The sequence below is a fragment of the Grammomys surdaster genome, unplaced genomic scaffold (assembly GCF_004785775.1).
Source record: "Grammomys surdaster isolate TR1022 unplaced genomic scaffold, NIH_TR_1.0 165, whole genome shotgun sequence".
NCBI lineage: Eukaryota > Metazoa > Chordata > Mammalia > Rodentia > Muridae > Grammomys > Grammomys surdaster.
In genome coordinates this window covers 20,033,473-20,050,864 of record NW_021604613.1, presented here as the reverse complement: position 1 = coordinate 20,050,864, position 17,392 = coordinate 20,033,473, and the positions used below count along the sequence as shown (strand labels likewise).

The 17,392-nt window shown below is 35.8% G+C and overlaps 1 protein-coding gene and 1 non-coding gene across 5 annotated transcripts in view; one reads left to right on the top strand and one right to left on the bottom strand.

Annotated features, from left to right (window-relative positions):
- Positions 1-1,824: 1,824 nt before the first annotated feature.
- Positions 1,825-1,942, bottom strand: LOC114619914. Its single transcript, XR_003711238.1, has one exon. It is a non-coding gene; the product is annotated as a small nucleolar RNA SNORA64/SNORA10 family (small nucleolar RNA).
- A 361-nt stretch (positions 1,943-2,303) lies between these two features.
- Positions 2,304-17,392, top strand: part of Kansl1l (KAT8 regulatory NSL complex subunit 1 like) — an 89,694-nt gene continuing 74,605 nt past the window's right edge. For all 4 annotated transcript variants that reach the window (XM_028765566.1, XM_028765565.1, XM_028765564.1 and 1 more), the window contains exons 1-2: positions 2,304-2,377; positions 4,371-5,490. In XM_028765566.1, coding sequence (XP_028621399.1) covers positions 4,400-5,490 — 1,091 coding nt within the window. In that variant the 5' untranslated portion in view covers positions 2,304-2,377; positions 4,371-4,399. The remainder of the gene's footprint in view (positions 2,378-4,370; positions 5,491-17,392) is intronic.

Genomic DNA, 17,392 nt, shown 5'->3' with positions numbered 1-17,392 from the left:
AAACCTGCCCTACACTGTCTTACTTCCCAGAGTATAAAGAGTGTCTGAGAGTGCTAGTGCTATGTGGAGAACAGTAAGGCAGTCACAGAGGAAGACCAGACTGCTTTAATGTGACCTTACCTCAGCAAGGTAAATGAAGGGAGTTAGTCATCTAATCAGAGCTGTTCTCATACTTACAAAACAACAAGTACTGTCACTTGTTGGTTAACAGGAAGCCCAGTGTCTCTGGAGTGTATTAATCCCTGGAGAAAACTGTAGAAGATGAAGCGGGCAGAGACCTGAGAATGTAGAACCTGTAGTCCATGAAAATGGTAATTTTAGATTTTATTGTAAATACAGGGCTGACTGCTCATTTAGTCAGCAGATATTTATAGAGTGTCTGCCTGGTCACATTGTTTTTTTGTATAATAGAAAAGTAGCAGCCTAAACATTACTAGAGCTTATAAGAGCTAATAATTATATTTTAAAATATTTTACATAAATATGCAAGTAGGCAAAAGTGGTATTTTAGAATTATTTTCAATTGGAAAATATACAATTATATATGTATGTGTATAAATTTAAATGATTGAAATGAATCACATGTTACACTGAAACCATAATGCATATAAGATACAAATATTTTCATGAGTTTCTTTTAGTTATACATTACAGAGACTTATTTCTGCTTAGGGTTTTTTTTTTTTCAAATAAGGATACATTTGGGAATAGTGCACAAAAGAACCTCATGGAAATTTTAAATAGGGGTTGTGTTATAACTAGAAGACTATAATCTAAAAGTCTTCATGGCAAATGCAGTTATAAGGTGCAGTTAAGTTATAATCTCAAATATAAAAAATGACTTAAAAAGATAGTTATCTGTTTATAGGTAACAAAAGCCCTCTAGTTATCTAAAACCCTGTTTTCCAGCTTCTTTGTCTTGGCTCTCTGGAGTTCTCTCATCGGCTCTAATCAGGCTAGCAGGTGCTGCTGTGGTCCTCTCCAGGCTTCACTGTGGAACAGTCTGCTTCCCCAATTCCTCACAAGCCACCTATGGGTGGCATCTTTTTGCCATATGGTCATTCCAGCTCACAGTCTAGCAGTTAGCATCTTTACTAAGGGGAAAGACAATAAGACAGAAGATTCAGTCTTGTCATTATCTTAATCTCAGAAGTCATAGTCTGTTACTTCTGCTGGATATAGTCACCTCAGGTATACCACTCAGTCATGCTCAGGAGGCGAGAGTATGCACATATGAATAGCAGTAGATGACTATTAGGGCCATTTTGGAAGTAGTGTAGTAAAACAGAGCTGTCACAAGGTTGTCTATACATTTTCATTTTCTATCATAGATGGCCCTTAGCCACATTAATCTTTGCATTTATTTCCTTCTGTTGTTATTCTATTCCTTAACTGCCCTTATTCTACTTCCTTGTAGTTCTCCCTCATCTTCACCCAGGACACTCTGTCTCAGTATTCTCTGCTGCAAGCCACTTTGATTGTATCCGTAACATCTCATTTAAATGTTTGTGAGTGGGGTAAGAGAAATGTTATTGTAGGTCTTTCTTGATTACTACATAGTAAGGTATATGTCAATTTCTTGATCAAATTTTCATTTAAATCCTAGGAGATTTGGGTATTTTGCCCTAATGATTTTACACACACACACACACACACAAAGTGTATGTTTGAATGTCACATGTGAGGGCACCATCAGAGCCCACAAGAAGGGCTTCAGATCCCCTGGAGCTGGAGTTATAGGCAGTTGTGAATTGCCCAGTGTGGGTGCTGGGAACAGAAAATAATTCCTCTCTCTCTCTCTTTTTCTTTTTCTTCTTTAACAGGAGCTGTAGTGCTCCTCTAGGCGAGAGAGGCCACTGTGAGGCCAATCCAAAGTCCTGGAGGAACTCCTTTTCTTTCTCTCCCCATACGAAAGTCAAAATAATTCCTCTCAAGAGCAAGTGCTCTTAACCACTGAGCCATCTCTCCATCATTTCCCTGATGTTCTGTAATTATTTTTCTATTTCCATTAATAGCAGAGTGAATTTCAAACAAAAACCTTGTTTTTTTAATTTTTCCTTTAATATTTAGGATGAGTGTGAGTCTATTATACTAGAAATCAGAGCTTATTTACACAGAATTTGGAGTAATTCAAATTTGAAGGCAGACTATAAGCATATTTTACATTGAGACATTATAAAGTGTGTGTGTCCACACACACAATGTGTGTATATACAAACATTGGTATTTTATCACCTAGTTAATCATTAACATTTGTTCATTTTGCATTTGCTCCTTTTCTTCCCAAGTCATAACGTTTATAATGAAAATGAAAATCCTCTTAAACCATTTCTTCCTTCTGTTTCATGGAACTTGATGCAACTACTGTTATGGGTAGGTAGGTGTCTTTCTAGCTCAATTTTTGTTGAATATAAGCATGGACATCCATATATGTGTTATGGTATTATGTTTGTGTTATATTTCTATGATATAAAACTAATGTGTGTGTTTGTATGTGTGTGCATACCTACACTGTTCCTTTTTCTTCTTACCATTAGTTTTAAAGTTTTTCCATATTGATTGTCTTTTAACTTTAATATATTATTCCAATGTGTTTTATTGTTCTTTCCTCTTTTGTTTTGTTTTATATCTGAGCAATTTTGAATTAATGTTTTGCTTAGAATTATTGCTCATATAGCTGTAACAAGTATATTTTCTACTTTATGTACAAATTACTCAACCAGTGTGTGGCCTCAGTAGATGTGAGAAATTTTGCTTGCTTATTTCCTCATCATAAGTGATAGTTCAGACTTGAATCATTTTTGTTGGTTTGGCTGATAGGCATTTCTTACTACTGTGATCAAGTAGATGTAAATGACCACTTAGACATTATCACCTAAGTGCATTATTACTGTGTCCTTTACTTATTTGTAGGCTTTAAAAATATATCTAGGTATTAACACCTATCTTTTATGTGTTAACACCTCTCTTTTATGTGTTAGCATACTTGGCTGTATGCTATTAATCCTCTGTGGTTTTTTTTCTTTTTACTTTTTCTTTTTTTTCTTTTCTTTTTCTTTTTTTTTCTTTTTTCTTTTTTTGGTTTTTCGAGACAGGGTTTCTCTGTATAGCCCTGGCTGTCCTGGAACTCACTCTGTAGACCAGGCTGGCCTTGAACTCAGAAATCCGCCTGCCTCTGCCTCCCAAGTGCTGGGATTAAAGGTATGCGCCACCACCGCCCTGCTCTTTTTCTTTTAATAAAGAAATTTTCACACCTTTTCTTCTTCTTGATCATTTGTGCTGGTTTGGGGGAAAATAAAAATGAAAACCGTACAGTTACAGCTAATATCTCGGTGCACATAATGTTAGAATGTGCCTTGTGTGTTGAAAAAGTAATGGAGTGTAATAGTTACAGTGTATTAGGTATCATTAAAAACTTAAAATAGTTAATTCTGTAAAGATTTTTTGCTAAGTATGCTGTTGGAAAGACTTACTGGTACTAACTAGATTGCTACTTTCTGTATTATCAGGACATGGGGCTTCATTCTTTTCTTTTGAAGTTTGAATTGATCTTTACTGGTCATCTAACATTGTTTTTACTATTTACTAGGTAGGAATACATTCTACAGTGATAATTAATAAACATGTATATGTGAGAACGGAAAAACAGTGTAGATACATTTTTAGGAAACAAACATGCCTCAGACTAGGCAGTTTCTCACTGCTGCATTACTTTTAGCAAGTATGAACTCATATGTTTTGCATTCACTTAGCTGTACTTATCAACAGACTATTGAGCATATTTTACTTGTAATTATTACTGTTAAAGTTGAAAAAAAATTCCAGATGAACTTCATTTTAGGAAATGCTGTTGTTTCATAAAGAAATATTCTTGCAGTTATGAGATTGAATCACATTTTCAAGTTTAAGAGAGTGACAGTTGTAAGTTTTTCTCTCGACTGTCACTAACCACTGTCAGTGATGTGATTGTGAGATGTACTTGCACCCACACACACATATTTGTTATTAAGCCCTTACTGTGACAGTATGCAAGGGCATTCTTTTTTTATTTTTTATTTTTGGTGCTGCTATAGATAAAATCCAGGATCTCGCATGTGCCATACAAGTGCTATACCACTGAGAATATCTCTGGTCTAGTAATGTGCAACTTTAATTTGAATTGTGAACATTAGGCTTACCATCAGAATGGAGAATAACGGCTTATTATTGAGATCATGTGGGAAGTTGGGAGATAAAGGAAATCTTTGGTGCCTTGCTCATTTTAATCAGAAACTTCAAACATAAAAGTTGCCCTTGGCAAAAGTGTAAGCATCAAGTTTTTGGTTCCTAGATGTTTGATCATGTATTTTTTTTTTTTTATGTAATTTTAGGCTTCCAGTAATTATCTCCAGGATTCGCCATGACCCCAGCTCTGAAGGAGGCAACAACAAAGGGTATCTGCTTTTCATCTTTGCCAAATACCATGGAATCTGACAAGATGCTGTGCATGGAAAGTCCGAGAACTGTAGATGAAAAGCTTAAGAGAGGAGACACTTTCTCTCAGATGCTGGGATTTCCAACTCCTGAACCTACTCTAAATACTAATTTTGTGAATTTAAAACATTTTGCCTCCCCTCAGGCTTCAAAACATTTTCAGACGGTTCTTTTAATGAGTTCTAATTCAACACTAAATAAGTATAATGAGAATTATAACCAAAAGAAAGTAATGGAGTCCAACTGCTGTAAGCTGAAAAATGTACTGTGTAACGGCAGCAGCATTCAGCTCAGTAAGATCTGCCATTCTCATTCCGAGAATGAGTTCATCAAAAAGGAACTCTCAGATACCACAAGCCAGTGCATGAAAGATATACAAATTGTTTTGGATTCAAATATCACCAAAGACGCTAATGTAGATAAAATACATCTGCAAAACTGTAAATGGTACCAAAAGAATGCACTTTTGGATAAATTCACTGATACTAAGATTAAAAAGGGTTTATTGCAATGTACTCAAAAGAAAATTGGACCTAGTTACTCAGATGTGCCTACTAGTTCCTCAGCTGCTGAAAAAGAGGAGGAAGTGAATGCTCGTTTACTTCATTGTGTGAGTAAACAGAAAATTTTACTTAGCCAGGCTAGAAGAACTCAGAAACATTTGCAGATGCTCCTGGCGAAGCATGTTGTTAAACACTATGGTCAACAGATGAAATTTTCTATGAAACATCAGCTGCCCACAATGAAGATCTTTCATGAACCCACAACAGTTTTGAGTAATAGTTTACTTGAACACACTGAAATTAAGCCGGAAGTCAACATATTGGCTTCAGAGAATAAGTTTTGGGATGATACAAACAATGGCTTTTCTCAATGTACAGCTGCAGAAATCCAAAGATTTGCACTGTCTGCTACAGGGCTGTTGTCTCATGTTGAAGAGGGTCTGGATTCTGATGCCACCGATAGCAGCTCAGATGACGAGTTGGATGAATATACCATTAGAAAAAATGTGGCAGTGTAAGTGTAAAATTACTAGATTTTTTTCTATTCTACATAGTGTACTGAATATATTGATTTTAAGATATGTCATAAGAAAGTAGGTTTTCTAAAATCTTACTGCCATAATCTTTTAAGTTACAAAACACTGGTGAATTTTAAAAATATTTTATTTCTTTTTTTCCATACACTATATTCTGGCCATTTTTCTTCCCTCAATACCTTCCCAGATCTTCCCCACCTCCTCATCACCCAATTTCATGTTCTTTCTTTCTCTCAAAAGATAAAGAAAACAGAAGAAACAATAACAAAAGCAAAACCTGAAAAAAAAGAAAATAAGACAAAGACAAAAAGTTCTCAAACAGCCCAAAAAACTTGGGCACACACACACAAAATGTAAACACCATGAAGTCTCTTTCGTGTTGACCAACTGCATCTGCGAATGGAACCTTCCCTGGGAGTGTCATTGATAGACCCAGTAACACTCCTTTGGAGAAAACTGCTTTTCTGCTTCCCAGAAACTATCAGTTGCAAATAGGTCCTTGGTTAGGGGTGGGACTTTGTATCTTGTCCTCAGTGCTGGGACTTTGGTTGATTCTGTGGAGTCTTGTGTGTATTGTCACAGTTTCTCTGAGTTGTGTCTGTAAGAAGAATTATTCTTTAGAATCATTCACTAGAATCTTTCTGCCTCTGTGTCCACTTAGATCTCTGAGCCTTAAGGGGAAGGCTCTGACAAAGACATCCCACTTAGGGCTGAGTGCTTGAAAGTCTCTCACTGTTTGCAGTTTGTCCAGTTGTGCATCTATTTATTGGTTACTATTGATTGCAAGAAACTTTTTGATGGAGGGTTGAATGATGATCTGCCCCATGGGTATAGCAGGCCATTAAGAGTCATTTTATTGCTATGTTCCTTTAACAAAATAATAGGTTTTCATCTAGACCTATCTAGTCTCAGGTTATTGGGCACTTTAGCAGCGTCATGTTTGGGTTCCATGTTACGCCACCATGGCATCAGTATGTCTTTCAGGTTTGTTGTATGTAGCAAGGTTTGTAGCCAGATGAGATTGATCATGACTTTTCTCCCCTAGTAGCATGCAAAGTACCTTCTAGCACCGTGAATCAATAAGTGGGGGTGAAGCTTCTCGTACACCAGCTTGATTTCTGCATGTCTGATGATATAAATAAGTTGTGTCTTCAGCAAGAATGCCTTACCATCCTGTTAATGGAGAGTAACCAATAGCTTTGTCAACAGCATGTAATGGTTTATTGGGGAGGAGGTCTACCTGTGGGCCTCCTTTGACCAGTGATTTAAAAGATGTAACCTATTCTTGGCACTGGCGGTTTTACTTGGTGGTATGTCTAGTAAGGCATTCTCTTCTATTATATGTTGACTTCTGTTTAAATTCTTTTATATATTAGGAAGCCTCTATAATGTTTCTAGGTGACTTTTCAAGAGACCTTCAGTGTTTTCCCTCTCCATATTCCCACCTTTACCCTGCCTTTCCTTCTTCCTCTCAATTTAATCCTCCTATTTTGGTTTCCCTTTTATCCTTTTATAACATTAGATTCTACTTGGTGCTTAGTTTGAAGATCTCCTCCTCTTCTCTGGTTCCTCACTAGCTACTTAACCTCAGTGTTTATTCATATTGAAATACATATCTCAAACACAAAAGCTGACATCCAGCTATAAGAGAAAACATGGCATATTTGCCTTTTTGGCCTAGATTACCTCAGTCAGGATGGTGGTTGTTAGCTGCATCAATTTGACTGAAGATTTCACAATTTTTTCTTAAAAACTGAATAGTATTGTATTGTGTAAATGCACCACATTTTTATTACCCATTCATCACTTGCTGGACATCTAAGCTATTTCCAGTTTCTGCTACAATGAATAGAAAAGCAATGAACCATGGATAAGCAAGTTCCCAAGAGTGGTGTGGCTAGATCTTGGTGTGTCTAGATCTTGCAGAAGATCTATTCCTAGCTTCCGGAGGAACTACCACTCTGACTTTTGTAGTGGCTATATCAATTTGTGCCTCTATCAGCAAGGATTAAATGTTCCCTTTTCCCTGCATTCTTGCCAGCACATGCTGACACTTGTTATATTGATCATGGCCATTCTGACTGCAGTAAGATGAAATCTCAAAGTAGTTTTAATTTGTATTTCCTTGATGGCTAAGGATGTTGAACATTTTTTAAAAGTGTTTTTCAGTCATTTGCATTTTCTCTTGTGAGAAAACTCTGCTCTATACCCAGTTTTTAATTGGGTTATTTTTCTAATGTTCATTTTTCTGTTCTTTATATATTACTGAAACTAATCATTTAGCAGATTATAATTGATTAAAGAGTCTTTTCCCCTTCTGCAGGCTGCTACTTTTCTTGACTGACAGTGTCCTTTGCTCGGTATTGAAGCTTTTTAGCTTCATGAAGTCCCATTGTTCTTAAGGCCTGTGCTCTTGGCAGCCTGTTCAGAAAATCTGTGCCAGTGGGTCCAAGACTGTTCCTCACTTCTTCTGTCAGGTTTCTCTTCTGTCAGGTTTAGGGTATCTGGTCTTACTTTGAGGTCTTAGATCCAGTTAGAGTTGAGTTTTGTGCAGGGTGATAGACAGTGTGATCCATTTTTATTTTTCTACATGCAGCTATCCAGTTTGACCAACACCATTTCTTGAAGATGTCTTTTCTTCAGTGTATATTTTTGGGTTCTTTGTAAAAAACTAGGTGTCTGTCTGTCTGTCTGTGGAGTTATGTCTGGCTTTTCAGTTCTTTTTTGTTCATCAGTGTGTATGTGTGTGTGTCTAGTTTTCTGAGTCTCACTATGCAGCTGTGTCTGGCCGAAAGCTCACTGTGTAGACCAGGCTGCCCTCCAATTCACAGAGATCTACCTTCCTCTGCCTCTCAAGTGCTGGCATCAAAGGTGTGCATTACCCACTTGGCTCAATGTATCTGTTTTATGACAGTCCTATAATTTTTTTTAATTGCAATAGCTCTATAAAAAGACTTGAGATCTGAGATAATGGTACCTTAAAATGTACCATTTATTTAACTATGAGTCAGATAGGCCAAGTGTCAGTCTCAGGATCTTCTGTAAATACTTCAGTTCACAAGGTTTGTTTTATTCTGTTTCATAAGATGGCCTAGTACATGGACCTGTGACATTTTCTTGTGTATTTCAGACCATCTAGGGTTAATTATATTTAAAACAGTGTAGATGCCATGCAAATAATTGTTACACTGCATTGTATCAGAAATAAGAAGGAAAAAAAACCTCTACATGTTCCATATGGAAACAGTTTCAGAGATGATAGAAATTTTCTGTATGTTTGGTATATAATAGATATCAGATAGTTGTTGAGGTCTCAGTTATAATTTGTGATTGGTTGAATCTGCAGATGTTACGGTGTCTATGGATATGGAATACTGCACATACTATTTAAAAGTAAGTTACTTTACAATTCCTGGAAAATTTACACAGAGGAATAGTAATACTAGTTAGGCATAAATAAGCATTCTTTCTATTCTTCAATGCAATTAAAGCCCGAACCCTTATGAAATCACCTGGGATAGCCTCACTGTCGTTGTCAATTTGTGAGTACATGTAAACTGTTATCCTACTTCCTAGAAGGTAGAGATTGGTCTTAGATAGCCTATGCTTGAAGTCAGTATGTAGTCAAGGATGGCCTTGAACTCTTTATATTTTGCTTGTGCTTCCTAACTGCTGGGATTATAAGTATGCATTTGATCCACTAGGGTTTTGTATTTCAATGCATAGCATAATCTCTATTCAACCTGGCATGATAACAAAATAAATAGAAAACATATTATTTCATCTGCAGTACCTGATGATCTGCTAAGAAGAGCTGAGTTTTCAATTTAATTTGACTTAAATTTAAATAGTCACATGAAACATAGTTTGAAATTTCTTTGGGTCTAATAATGTTTCTTAATTGATAAACCTGTCTGAATATAACGTGGCATTTTGGTTAGAAATAGTCTGTCATTTTTTTCAAATTCCCCAGAATGGATCATTATTATGGATTTAGAAACAAAGTTGCTTTTATTACTTAATATAGAACTAGTATATTTGTTTTTGTTATGAGTAAAATGTGAAGCTAAGTAAGCATTCCTGTCTCTTGGTGTTATGATGTCAATATAACTGAAATTTGCTTGGATGTGGGAACTAGGGTAGTCACTATACACAATTTTTCTTTCAGGCTGTCATTTCGGTAGTTAATTTAGTCTGTCAATAACTATGGGAGATAGTTGTTGCTATCCTATTTCGATTAAACCATCACTCCAACACATGCCCATGCCCATGCCTCCGATCTGTGGCTACTTTGTAGATGTCATATTTCACATATCCAGACACCATTTCTGAAAGGGCATCTGCACACCAGATCCAGTTCTAAGTAAGAGCTCAACCAGGACTTTCAGGTAGAAGAGAGACCATAAAGACAACCTCCCCCCACCCCCAATCAATCTTCCTACTGAAGAGCACAACAGTCCTTGCTACTTCAGGGACACCCAACCTGAGAAGTTGAGAACCTGTGTAATCTTTGCCATTCTGGCCTCAGGTAACACATCTGAACATGTCTGCTTTGTCCTGACTGAAGCAGTGCTGCTGCACTTCACCTTGGATGCCAGACAGTGTTGCCCCCATGGATGCCGATTCTTAAAGAGGAGGAGAACACATCTGCTGAATATGTTATGCAAAACAAGAAGCATGAAAACAATCCTAGAAATAGTATCTTTATACCATCAAAGAGGCACAATAGTTTTTCAGTAACTGACCTCAGCAAAGAAGTTTAATGAATTAAGTGAAGTAAGTGCCCGGAAAAGCATTGCTTTAGGGAAGCTTAGCAAACTATGAGAAAATATAAACAGTAAAATCAGGAGAATGATACTTAAGTACAGGAGAGAGACTGAAATAAAGCATGGAAGAGTATTGAACTGAGAAGTACAGTATAAGAACTGAAAAGGGCAACAGAGGGCGTCAGGAAATGTACTCAAACAGAAGAGATCTTGAAAGGTTACTTGGAAAAAAATCCAGTTAGAGAAGAAATTTAAAGAAGAAAGCCTAGAAAAAGTAACGGTTTTCCCAGTGGCGCTAGTCTATAGTCAGTAATTAAAAGGTGGGGAAAGTTTTTAAGGAAATAATGACTGAAAACTAATTGTATCTTAGAAAGTGTATATCAGGTACAGGAGAATCAAGAGTTTCCAATTGTAAAAGTACTATAGTAAAACATAAGCTCAGGAACAACTGGCAGGCTGGTGAGATGGCTTTGCAGGTAAGGTGGACCTCAGGGATTCCTAGAGTCTTCGTCGGAGAAGAAGAGCTGACTCCAGCAGTTGGTGTTTAGACTCCCACACTTGTCTGTCGCATGTGAACACCCACACATGATACACACTAAATGAATGAAAAACAGTTAATTAAAAAATCACTGGCAGGGTCTGGAATGTGGCAAAAGACCTGCATATAGAAGATGACTTCCAGGAAGCTGTCATTGGAGGCCAAAAGCTTTTCAAGGTAGAAATGTATAAAATGACAAAAGTATTCAAAGAAAATAAACTTACAGCCAAGAATACTTTACTCCAGCAAAACTACCTTTTGGCAACAAAGGCAGAATAAGAAGCTGAGAAGTTTACCACAAGTAGGCCATACATTTATAATCACAAGTGGAATTTTCAAGCTGAAAGAAAGTTACTAACAACCAAACATGAAAATAAAGTTGGTAAAAGTAAGTAATCAAGTCAGACTGTGATTTACTTGAATACTGTGTAATAGTGATATGTAAATAATTTAAGTCTTTACTGTGAAGGTTAAAAGACATCTTGAAGTGATAGTAATATGAGTGTATAGTGGTTACAGCATGTAAAACTGTAATAGTGATGGCAAGTCATGAAATGGGAGAGTGGTAGAAGTATAGAGTTTTGTATGCAATTTGGGGTTATTTCTATGGGTTGGATAGAATTTGAGTATGTTCCCTAGGAATACGCGTATTCCTAGTAGAACAGTGCTGAGAGAATGTGTGAGCTCTGAGGGAGGTCATTGTGATGATGCCCTGAGGTGGTTCTTAGTAAGAGTGGCTCCTCACTTGTTTTTCTGGCTTTGAATCTCACCATATGATACCTGATATATCACTTCCATAATGATGCCATTTGGCACAATATAGCCAGGAATTCTTCACCAGAAGCCAAACAGAAGAGTTTGCACTGACTGGGCTGTCAGTCTCTGACTTTCATTAAAACCATCAGTTAAATAGACCTCTTTTCTTACACGGTACCAAGTATCAGCTATTGAACTATAGTATATTTGCTGCCAGGTTAAAGTAGACTCATAGCTGAATTGTTTGCATGTCTCATAGTTACCACATATTATTTATTATACCATTATATAATGCCATATATTAACTGCAAAAAGGATTAAGGAATCAAAGCATAACAGAAAATCACTAGATCCTGAAGAAGAAAGGAACAAACAGACTATATTTTAAAAATAGCAGTAAGTGGCACTAAGAAATCTGTACCTAAGGCCAGCCTGGTTTACAGAGTGAGTTCCAGGACAGCCAGGGCTACACAGAGAAACCCTGTCTCGAAAAACAAACAAACAAACAAACAAAAAACAAAAAAAGAAGAACTCTGTACCTATTAATATTTAATTCAGTTTCTTGAATGAGAAGATAAAATTCTTCAGAATTGCTGAGTGTATTGGCGAAAAACAAAGGCTCAACTATATGCTTTCCAGTAGGATATTTCAGCTTTAACAGAAGATGTAAAGTACAGAGAATTAAAAAAAAAAAGATATTCCATGCATATAGAAACAAGAAGAGGACAGGAGTTAAGTATACATATATAGCAGAAAAAAACAGATAAGTGAAACACTGTAAAGCAAAGTAGGTTATTTTAAAGCAGTAAATAGTTTATCATGAGATATAATATTATAATTACACATATACCTAACATTGTGGTAAGTAATTTAGAAGGACAAAAAATGAGTCTGGTTCTCCCTATGTAGCCCAAGCTGATGTGGAACTTAGTGTATAGCTGGCATCGATTTCTGCATCCTCTGGCATTTATCTCCTAAGTGCTGGGCTTGCTGGTGTGTACTCCCATAGCTGTCCTTATGAAGCAAATTTGAATATATCTGGCAAAACATTCTAACTCAGTAAAAATAGGTTTTAATTAGTCACATTCAGCAACAGGTGAGTCATCTAGTAGGCTATCTAAAAACCAACACTGGACTTGGGCTACACTTTGGATCAAGTGGACCTAACATCTGTCTAATAGCAGTAGAATACAGATCCTTTAGAGGTGCTCATGTAACATTCCTTAGAACACATTATAGATAGGACACAAAACCTTAACTAAGGATTGAAATTGCATCTGTAGTGCCACTGAGATGGCTTTGCTGGGTCAGAGTGCTTGCCATGCAAGCCTCACAACCCGAGATCAGTCTCTGGAACTCAAAGTGAAGGAGAGAACAGACTACTGCCTTCCGCACATTGTCTTGGGTCTCCACTTCATATGGCATGCATATGCCTGAAGTCACACTTTTATAGCACAAAAGAATAATAAAAAGCAACCAACAAATTTGTATCAGGAATCTTTTACATTTAAAAATGAAATGAAACTAGAAATGAGTAAAAAGTTTGGGAAAATTAGCAAATGCATAGAAATTAAACAATTTCCCAGAAAAACCAATGGATCAATGAATAAATTTAAAGAGAAAGTGTAAAATATCTTTAGAGAAGTTAAAGTGGGAAACAACATATCAGAACATAATGTAGCAAAAGGTACGTTAATAAGGAAGTATATAGAAAAACCTACATAGCGAGAAGAACTGTGTGAAATAATGTTAAGAATAAGGAAATTAGAAACGAAGCCCTCAGTGCACAGGATTGGCATAGAAAAGAATTCAGTAGAGAATAAGAAAGCAACTGAAAATAGCAGTGAAACCAAATTTTGCAAAACAAAACAAAATCTTCAATTAGACTAAAAATAATAGATTTATCAGGAGTAAGATGTTAGAGGTGATCAAACAGAAATATAGATGATTATAGTGTTCTATTAGGAATATTTGTACTCTAACAAACTGGACAATCTAGAAAAATACATTATATCTTGGTATTGTGTACCCACAATACCAAGATAATTTTTAAAAAGTAAAAATTGAACCTGCCAATGTAGAGCAAGGAGATGGCAACAAATATCTGTTATCAAAAAGTGGGAACCTACCAGGTAGTGGTGGTGCACACCTTTAATCTGAGCACTTGGGAGGCAGAGGCAGGTGGATCTCTGAGTTGAAGGCTAGCTTGGTCTATAGAGTGAGTTCCAGGACAGCCAGAGCTACACAGCAAAACAGTCTTGAACACACACACACACACGAATCTATGATGGCCTCATTGTTGGATTCTATGAAACATTCAGAGACCTAATAACAGTCCTCATTCTTTCCTAAAAATTGGGTAGTATGGACTGCTTCCTGACTCACTTTATAAAGCCCGTACTACCTACTAGCAAAGCAAAGGGAGGTTGAAAGAATACGGTTGTCAGTATCCTTAATGAATATAAATTCAAGCCTAACAAAAATAATTCAGTTAAAGGCTTTAATTCATAAATTAAAATAATCATGAACCATTATTTAATGGAGTTTATTCCTTGTTTGAAAATATGAATTAACATGCAAGTCAATGATTATATCATAGACACAGTATAAGAGCTTACATGATCATCTCAATAAATGGAAAAAAGTCAATTCAACATCCTTTCTTGGTTAAAATTACCAACAACGTTAGTATAAAAGGAATGTATTTTATAAGATTCACAGATAATCTCTTAGTAATTGCAAACTTGAAAGCTTTCCCTTTAAGATAAGGAACAAGACAAGGATACTTATTGTTCAGACTGGTTCAAGCAAACAGATCAGGAAATTATGAATCACAGAAACACGATTTGTAGTTTTGGAAGGTAGGGAGTTTTTAGGTTGAAGAACTTGCAGATGCAATTCTTGGAAATGTCTTCATACTTGACATTATCTTCTATCTAGTTTCTCACATGGTACAGGGAGTGAACAAATCCACAGGCTCTTTGGTAAGGACATCAGGCCTGAGAAGGAACAGAACTAGTCACTTCTCCGTGAATACTTCTTAGAGGTCACAGCATTGCTCTCAAGCTCCAAGGAAGTGTGAGTAGACGTGGACAGTTAATCTGCTTCCTCCCAGTAACTACGGGAATTCTCAGCCGAATCAGGGGAAGGGCATACAAATGGCAAAGGAAGATGTTAAATAGGCTGTTTAAAAAAATGTTACAATCTTATGGGAAAAACAGGTATCCTGAAAATTGACTGAAATACAAAATCAGTAAACTTGCTAGATACAAAATCAATGTATAGAAACGAGGACTGTTTCTATACACCAATCCTAAACTGAAAGGGTAATCAAGAATAAAAATTCTTTTTATAGTAGCATCACTACAATTTAGGATTGACTTGATAGAGACAGTGGAAGACATATATACTAAAAGCTCTAAAGCATTGATGAAAATGTCAAAGTAGACACAGATGAGTGGAAGTACTCTACATTAGTTATAGGCATTGTGGCAGATGCCTGTAATCCTGTTCTTCAGTTCTCTCTGGAGATTAAGGTGGGAGGAATTGGAGTAAGTACCTATTTGATTTCAAAGTATATTAAAGTTCTCTAAACGAAAAAATAGATATTATAACTAAGGAAAGGACTTGAGAGCCCAGAATGAGTTTAACTTATTTGTGTTCAAGTCATCCTGGAGAAAAATGTCAAAAGCACACACGTGGAAAAGGGACAATCTCTTAAATGCTGGGGAGATGGCACATCTACATGCAGAAGATTGAATTGAGTCCTTATACCAATCCATATTACCACATTAGTTCAAGATGGGTTAAAGACCTAAACAAAGCTGTAAAACTCCTAGGAAAAAGTGGAGAGAAAAAGCTCGGTATACAGTTCTGGGAAAGATTTTCTGGATTTGGCCTTAAAACAGGCAATAAATGTAAAAACGCAAATGGGATTGCATCAAATTGAAAACTGAAGTACAACAAAAGAAACAATTTGAACAAACAGCCTATAGAATGGAAAATTGCTAATCATTTAATAAGAATTTAATGATCAAAGGACATATTCAAGCCAGACAAACAGTAACAAGAAAACAATTAAAAATCATCAAAGGACTTACTAGACTTTTCTCCAAAGAAGATATACAGTTGTCCAACAGGTACTTCAAAATGAAAAAAATAAAAACCAAAACAGTGTAACTCATCATTACTAATCATCAGAAAATACCAACTAAAACTACAATGAGATAACGTCTTACGTGTACTAGTATGGTTATACGGTTTACAAATTCTAGAGAGAATACAGAGAAAAGGAAGTCTTTGCATATTGTTGATAATATAAATTAGTACAGCCTTTATAGAAAAAAATTCTTAAGCTAAAAAACAGAACTATCTTGTATACTCCATCAATCCTACTCTGGATATTTCCAAAGGAAATGAAATCAGTAAATTGAATCATTTCTGTGTTACCATTGTAATCTTCATCCACAATCAAATATGTAATGAAATATTATTCAGCCTCTGAAAAAAGTGAAATACATCACTGGTCAAGTAATTGAGCATAGAAGTCATTAATTGAAAACTGAATGATCACACTTAGAAGGAAAATCTTAAACAGTCATAAGATAGAAGCACAGTAGAATAGTACTTACCAGAGTCCTCCGGGTGAGGTGGGGTGAAAAGACGGATGTTGGCAACAGTGACTGTTCCTACTTAAGAGAAATAAGTTCTGGAGCTCTTTTGTCAATCTGCTGACTATTTGATAGAATATGTTGTGTACTTGAAAGTTGCTAAGAGTAGGTGTAAAGTGTTCTCGCAATTAAGATGTAAGTATGTCAAATGTTACAAAATTAACTTCATTTAAATCATTTCACATTAATGTAGGAAAACATACTATACAATAATCATGTACAGTTTTGATTATTTTTTCCCTCAGTAAATTAATTTTTTTTAAAAAAATCCATTATAGTTTTAAGTTGTCTTAGAAAAATCTAAGCCCTGAAAATACTACTTTGATAAATGAAATTTTAATAAAAATGATATCATTAAAACCTTTTTAAAATTAAATTTTCATTCTTAGAAAACAGCTAATGGGAATTTTATATGTACCTTGAACATAATATCTCTCAGATTCCTAGTGTATATTTTTGATAACAATCAACATTTTTGTTGGCTTCTCTGAGACAAGGTCTCATTATGTAACTCTGGCTGGCCTGGGACTAGCTATGTAGACCAGGCTGGTGTTGAACAAGTCACAGAGATAGGATTCCTTCTCTGCCTCCTGAGTGCTGGGATTAAGGCATGTGCTACTACTATGCCTGGCTCCACATCAGTGTTTCTAAAACGGATGTATTCATGAGTAAAATTAACATATTTCTCCAAAGTAGGCGAAAATACTTCTTCAAAGTATTCTTTTGTTATTTTACTTGTGTATCTTTAATTGGTGTTGTCTTAGCATCAAGAAAGTGCAACAGTTGAATTTGCACGTGTAAACTCTTTAAAGATTGTTTACAATATTGATGTTTATTTTAAAAAACGATGTCGTTTTCTTACATTTTAATGTGTGGCTTTTATGCACATTTTGTTATATAGAATGATGTGACTATAATGCAACATTTAATTTGCACTACTTCCAAACCAATTCAATCATGTTAATAGTTTTAAATATTTAGGGTCAAGCTTTGTCACAACTACAGAGAAAGCCTTAGCAACATATAAAAATCTAAACAAAACATTGAAAAGTCTGTAGAAATTCCCTTCTGCTACAATAAAAGATCTCAGGCTGCAGATTCAGTCGAATACACTTCTGTTTTCCTTGCTACAGTCAATTGAATAATGAAG